General features: G+C 31.7%; 1 protein-coding gene across 1 annotated transcript; it reads left to right on the top strand.

The window, feature by feature from the left end:
• The first annotated feature begins 229 nt into the window (after nt 1–229).
• Nucleotides 230–1936, top strand: LOC141714775 (uncharacterized). The gene is made up of 3 exons (XM_074518274.1): nt 230–708; nt 803–1430; nt 1595–1936. The coding sequence occupies exons 1-3, from the start codon at nt 230–232 to the stop codon at nt 1934–1936; spliced, it is 1449 nt and encodes a 482-aa protein (XP_074374375.1).
• The last annotated feature ends 5742 nt before the right edge of the window (nt 1937–7678 follow it).

The following is a 7678-nucleotide window of genomic DNA, read 5'->3' as shown; positions in this document are numbered from 1 at the left end:
AATCTTTTACACAAGAATCATTGTAGCTAGAAGCTCTCAAGAACATCAAAATTTCTTGAGAGAGTTTTGTAACAGTTTATATCATAATTAATAGACTGTTATTAATCTTACATCATGATTTCAATTTATAGATATAAGTGTATCCAACGCCCTTAAATAATTATATCTTTACTGGGTAACAAGTGGTATCAAAGCTGTGTGATTAATTTTTAATTAGAAAAGATCAAAGATGTCAGGAAGTAAGTATGAAAGCATAAAAATACCAATCTTGAAGAAGGCTGACTACTCAACATGGAAGGTAAAGCTGATATTGTTCGTTCAATCTACTGATTATGATTATCTTGACTTAATCAATGATGGACCATCCTATCCAGGAAAGGTTGTTCCATTAACCCCAACCCTTTCTGAGCATTATGTGAGGAAGGAAAGATCAGAATGGTCTGCTGAAGATAAAGCTGTTATGCTAAAGGATGCTAAAGTGTGGAACATTCTACATAATAGTTTAAACACTGTTATGTCAAATAGGGTGATTACTTGCAAGACTTCAAAGGAAATATGGGATGCACTTGAGACACAATGTCAAGGAACTCTAGCTATTAAGAAGAATAGAAGAGTTATTCTTGTTCAAGAGTATGAACAGTTTGAAGTAAAATCTGATGAATCTCTTACTGACACTTATGATAGATTTCTTAAACTACTAAAGGATCTGTATTGGCCGGAAAGGAGTATTATAGAGAAGACTCAAATACCAAGTTCCCTAGAGTTCTTCTAAGGTGTGGGATACTCAAACTTCTATCATCAGGCACCGGTATGACTTAGATCGACACTCATTGGATGAAGTATATGGAATATTGAAAGCTAATGACTTGGATATTCAACAGAGGAACAATAAGAAAGGAAACAAGATGACGTCTGTTGTACTGAATGTTAAAACTCACAAATCCAAAGAAAAGATTTGTGAAAATTCAAGAAGAAGAAATATTTCTGAGATGTCAGATACCGGCGAGTCATCAGATCCTCACACTTATACTGATGAGGATTTTAGGATAGAGTTGTATAATTTTCAAGAAATTCAGATGGCTGCAATATTGGTGAAAGGGTTCAGAAGAATGAGATTTAGAAAACCACAGAGAAAATATGGTTTCAACAAGAAGTATTTTGGTGTTGATAAAGGAAAGTACAGGAAAAATGAAAATCAGTATTCAAAGGGAAGAAAGTTTGACAAGACAAAAGTGACATGCTATAACTGCAATGAAAAGGGACACCTTGCTACTGAGTGTCCAAAGGAAACTAGAAAGGCATTTATCACTTCAAATAAAGACTGGATGGACTCATCGGAACCTGACAGTGATGATAAATGCTATGCTCTAATGGAAAATCAAGAAGAGGATGTGTATGTTGCTGATAAGGTGTCAATGATTGTTTTTCCCGTAAATACTGATAATATATATGAGTTAAAACTTTTTTAAAATCTCTGTATGTAAACTTCAAAAATAAATCCCTTGAAAATGATATGTTTATTTCTGAGAATAATGAACTAAAAAGGAGAAATGATCATTTGGAAGCTGAGTTAATTTATATGCATGAAACTAAGGTTGTTTGTGACAAGGCTAAGAATAATGAAGCTCAGATAAACATCAAGTATTTCGTGTTAGAAGAAGTTCTAGAAAGGGAAAGACATATTTTTAGAACATGGATTAGTTCAGGTAAAAAGACTCATAGATTGATAACTGACAAGAATTGGAAAATGTGTTTCGGCTACAATGAATATAGTGATAAAAAATCTGACAAAAAGATCACTAACACCATTTTTGTTGAATTTTTTAGTACTGCTGAAAATGAACCTCGGTCAGTTTTTGGAATAGGATCTACTTCTAGAATTTCTGACAACAAGGAAGTAGAGATAAAAAAACCAAAAAAAAAGGAAAAAATGTAGGACTTTTATCAAGGGGACAACTGAAAAAGAAAATAAGTGAGCTAACTTGTAAACCTCAGAATTAGGGTTCTAAAAGAAGTAGAAATGGAAAATAGGGAATTAATAAAGAAAAAAATTACAAAAATATATATGATGCTCCTAGAAAGATTTGCTTTAAATGTGGTAATACTAATCATATTGCTATTTGTTGTGGAATAAAAACTTGAGTACTTTAGTATTTAATGTTAGGGTTGGTGAGCTTCGAGCTTTAATGGCTGCTCTTGTGTTCAGGACTATCGGTGTAATATCCCATATTTTCAGTTATTATTATTATTATTATTATTATTTGGAATTGTTTATATGATTTTATGTGAATTTTAGTGAATTATATGATAATTAGAATTGATGTTGGGATGTTTATATATGACGTTATTTGAGCATTTTAATTTTTATATGTGCTGAATAAATTATAGATAATTATGGTATTTATATGGTAATTTTTGGATCATTATATAATTTTATAATGATTTACAGATTTAATAATTATTTTTTGTATAATTACAAAATTATTTTAAAAAACCGGGAATCATTAAACCTCAACCGTTTTTAGATTTTTACAACCCGAAACTCTTCCGAAAACTCCTTCCTAACCCAATATGGTAATTCCAGACATTTTCCGTGTTTTAACTTTTTCAATCTGGGTTACGGTTTGACCCGTACGTGTCCCGACGTACAATTTTTGTTACGATAATCATTTTGATAGATCAATAAAACCCGTACTCTCGAGAGACGGGATATTTTTACATTATTTTCTCATAAAGTCTTTTATAAAAAGTTCGGTTTTGATAATTATCCAAATCTAATACTAAATTATATCATTTTATATTTACTTAGCGGCTAAGTAACCTATTTTCGGATCCGATATGATCCAATGGTATACTTGTTACGTGTTTAAGATGCATTTATATGAATCGATCCGTAATTTGGATGTGTGTTTATTTGCGTTACTCATTTTATCTCATTTTATGTGTGTTGAATGTATTTTATGTGTTTTCGGGGTTTTCTATTAATTTAGGAATCGATTCATTTTTTTCAAAAAAATAAAAGAACCGGGACCCCACGGGGACGTTAAACCCCACAAAATTCACGTGTTTATTTTTATAAAATTTTACGTATTTCAATTACCAAATATTTTTGAATTTTCGAATTATTAAATCGCAATTTTTGGGAAATTTTGATACAAATTTATATTTTATCCCCTTTAAAATTATTCCTTGAAATTATAATTTTGGGGCTTAATTATTTTAATTACGGGAATAAAAACACCCTTAATTACTTTTAGGGGTATAATTTCTGTAAATACAAATAGCAGCAGATTTTGTTATTTTATTTATTTTTATTAAAAAATTTCTGAAAATTCACAAAACTTAAGAACAAGGTTGTGGGGGTGGGATTTCTTCTTGAACATAAACCGAGTGATTTCACGAGCTATACTAATCCGTTATTGACGTTCTATATACCGATTTGAAGCCCTTGGAGAGGCCGATCCTTTCGTACCAGAATCATGATTTAAGGTTGGATATTCCGTAAATTTGTTTTTAGGGTTCTTGACCCGAATTGGGGGTTTTTGTTTGAATGATTTTCGAGTTGATTTGATGTTACAGTTAGCTTTATCTTCTACTTTTCATTCGATTTATGCATAAATTTGTGGTGTTTTAGTTTGGGAAGTGTTGAGACGAGTTCTTGAGTTTAGTTGATTTTATGTTTGATTTTTTTGAAAAATATTGATGTTGGTTATGGATTTTAATCATTTGAACTGATTTGTATGAGTTTTAGCTTCGTTTTAGTATCAGAGTCGTTTGATTTGGTTCAGGAATGGCGAAGTTGAGTGTTGGGCCGGAGTTCTTGTTCGAACTCGCCAGATTTTGATAAGAACTCGACGAAAATCGTCGAGTTTTGGTTGTTTGATGCGTTTTCTGTTTGCCTGGAGTGCGGGAACTATTTTCGGATCAAGATACGGGTAAAACCGTATCGTTTGGCTGGAATTCGGGGCTGCCGAGGTTGATTTCCGGTGACCGGCACCGTGTTCTGGGTTTTCCAGAATCCGGTGACCGTGTTCTTGGTCCACCGGTCACCGGCCCCTGCCCCCACCGCCTTTGATCCGTTTTCCGGTTATGTCAGTTTTAAATTTCTGTTTCTGTGCTTTCTATTTTAATTTTAAATCAAAATTCAATTTCTATTTTCTAAAAATTATTATTTTTTATTTAAAAAAAATCATTTTAGTATTATTTTAAATTCTAAAATATATATTTACTGAATTGTTTTAAATTCCAAAAATTATTTTCTTTTATTCTTTTCAAAAACCCATATTTGGTTTAATTATTTATAATTTATTTTAATTGATTATTTATAAATTTAATTAATTGGTTGATTCATTTAATCAATTAATTTTATTTATAAATAGTTAAATAAAATACAATTATTTATGATTAATTCAAATAATTCCTAAAAATTACTTTTAAGCTTTTAAAAATTATATTTTGGTATTTAAAAATCAATCTACTTTATCTCCTTTATTGGGTCCATTTGCCCTCCTTAATCGACGATCACTTCAATTGTCGTTGCATGTTATTGTATTCGTAGCTTCACATCAACACTTGCATACTGGTAATGCTCCCGTCATCAACCTTGCAGTCATAAAGTAGAACAGGTTATTCAATAGTCAAAAAGTCCACTGACGACACATCACATTGTTACTACAAATATATCACACCATTATCTAACTCCTAAGGAAGCTCCAGATCCATACTCTTCTCTAATTCTCTTCCAAAACTCATCTAATACATTCTACAAACTAGCCATGGGTGGCCTAACTACTAATGACTTCTTTTAACCTGATAACAACTATCCTCCTGAACACTTGAATCTTCTTTCTGAACTTTTTCTCACCTTTATATATATCTCAAGTACCCACCATTTACAGTAGCTTTCAAATCCATCCTCGTAGGTACTGTTACATCATAGAACAAGTTCTAAACTGGGGGTATGGAACAGGGGGTAGGGTAAACTGAAAAGATACATTCATAGTTGAATGTACAAAAGAGCAAGAATAAGCAAATGGAGGTTCTGGAATAGGTAGTCTCGTATCCAGAAGTGATAGAATAGCGTAGAATAACTTGGAGAGGCGCAACTGTCATAACGGAAGGTAGTATCATTAATACTGATGGAGGAACAATGTGCAAATCAAATCCGAGAGAAGATGACGATCCTCGAACGAAAAGCTCCAAATGATCAGATGATACAGGGAAATCAGGAACTGCCATTTCCGTTGTCTGGAAATCACGTCGCAAGCTAAGAATCCCGAATCGCAACACGAACCGTGCCAGAGACCTACTATATAGTCGCACTCATCCTCACGACATCTTATCTTTCTATTTCCTATTCCTAATCCTAACCCTCTACCCAATCCGGACAATCTAGGCTTATTTCAGTGACTTATAATATGTAGCTCTGATACCAACCTGTGGTGCCCTCCATGTAATATCTGGGATATATCGTGTAATTATTTTTGCTAATAAATAATTAATATATGTGTTCAGTATCTATTCTGTGAATTATTTGTTAAATGTTAAATGTGTTTGGATGTTCAAAAATATTATTAATTGAGTATTTTAATTTTTATATGTCCAAAATAAAATATAGATAATTGTCATATCTTCCTAATTATTTTTATGTCAATTTATGAATTTATAGGAATCATATGGATTTTATAAAATCTTTTTCCGAGTATTTAAAATCTATTTTATAAAAACGGGAACCAACCGATGTCATCCGTTGTTACGTTTTTGGAACCCGAAACTCTTCCGAGAACTCCTTCCTAACTTAATTGTAATATTCTGAGCAAATTCCATGTTTCGACTTTTTCGATCCGGTGTACGGTTTGTCCTGCGCGGGTCCCAACGCAACATTTTCGATACAATATTCGTTTCGGTAAATCAATAAAACTCGTATTTTCGATAAACAGGAGCTTTTTATGAAACTATCCCAATTATCACCTCGTAGTACGTGTAACCAGGCGCTGAGACCAAGACCACAATACAAATTGTACTGATTTGGATAATTGTCCCGAAAACCGATACCGTTTGGATCAGTTTTTATAAATAAACGTACCGTTTTATATCCGAAATGATCCAATGGGATACTAATTTTCCGTAGTTATAAATAGCATTTACCGTATTTTATTTCGTATCAAAATCATTTGTAGTCAGTTAAATATATAATTTTCCAGAGAAAAACCTTATATTCATATAATCATCTGAAAATCAAACCACAAATCGAAGGTGTTATTGATCTCTATTTTCAAAGCTTGAGTAACCAAAACGAAGGATTTGAGGAGTACTATCAGATTCTGAGCTTCGTTTTACTGCAGAAATCAAGGTTATTTTTCTATATTTTTATTTAATTTCGAATTATTTTTATTAAAAATATAAATTTCTGTTCGGATGATTGTTTATTTAATTTGATGATGGCATGTTATAGAGCTTGTTTTCCTGATGATTTTCATATGTCATACGTCTTATTTGGAGTTCAATAACATGTTCAAAATTGAGTTTAATTTTCAAATTTTGAAATTAGGGTTTATAACCCGTATGAATGTTTTCAATTGAAATTTGGGGCTTTTTGATTTAGGGGTTATTAGCTGTTGATTTATAGTGGATTATGTTCCTTATGAAATTTGCAATCGAATGGTATATAGCTCGTTAAGAGAGGATGTCTGAATCGAAGGGAGTTGTGTTTTGAAAATTTCCGAAGTTCGCCGGAAACCGGCGATGTTCTTGGCCAATTTCCGGCCAAGTTTGGAGTTATTTGAATGATTTGATTGCATGAATAAGTTCTTGGTTTTCTGTAGATGTGATCTGGAGGTGATGGTGGTGGGAGGATGCCGGAGGCGAGTTCTCCGGCCACCCCCGATTGTTTTCCGGCGACCCCCTGGAAAATTGCAGTTTAGTACCCTGACTTTTTAAAACGATGAAGTTCAGTCCCTGAACTTTCCTGAGTTTTCAAAAATAGGATTCCTGTTTTAAAAATATTCAAAAATCATATTCCCTATTTATTTTTATTATAAAAATTCAATTTTAATATCTGAAAATTCCAAAATTATTATTTTAATTCCAAAAATTATTTTTAATTCAAAAATAAATCTGAATTAATTAGTTAATTTTTAATTGATTAATTGGTCAATTAATTTGAAAATTAATTGATTAATTGATTTAATTAATTATTAATTGATATTAATTAATTATTTAATTAGATTTAATTATTTAAAAATGATTTAAAAATTCCGAAAAATAGTTTCGAGCTTTAAAATATTATTTGAAATTGTTTTCAAGGCTCGATAATTATTATGAAATTGTTTTGAAGCCAAAATTGGCCAACCGAACCCTGTTTACTACTTCGAAATTAATTCAACGATCTGTTTTAATTCCGAAAAATGTTTTAAAAATCATTTTAAATATCTGAAAGCCTATTTATGACCCGAGACTTCTTTGTAAATGATATATCATTGATTATGTGACGTGTTATGTGTTATATGTGACTTGTTGGTTAACTGTCGGTCTGTATATTGGATGTTTACTTGTTTAATTGCATAACTTTCAATCCGTTAATCGGATTTGGGTAAAACGAAGGGTAGATAGAAGTATGCGTCGAATAGAATCGTATGAGTTAAATATGGATAGATGCTTATGATATGTGAGCAGAAGA

The sequence above is a fragment of the Apium graveolens genome, chromosome 3 (genome assembly GCF_009905375.1).
Source record: "Apium graveolens cultivar Ventura chromosome 3, ASM990537v1, whole genome shotgun sequence".
NCBI classification, from domain to species: domain Eukaryota; kingdom Viridiplantae; phylum Streptophyta; class Magnoliopsida; order Apiales; family Apiaceae; genus Apium; species Apium graveolens.
The sequence above is the reverse complement of the archived record's forward strand: the minus strand, read 5'-3'. Positions and strand labels throughout refer to the sequence as shown.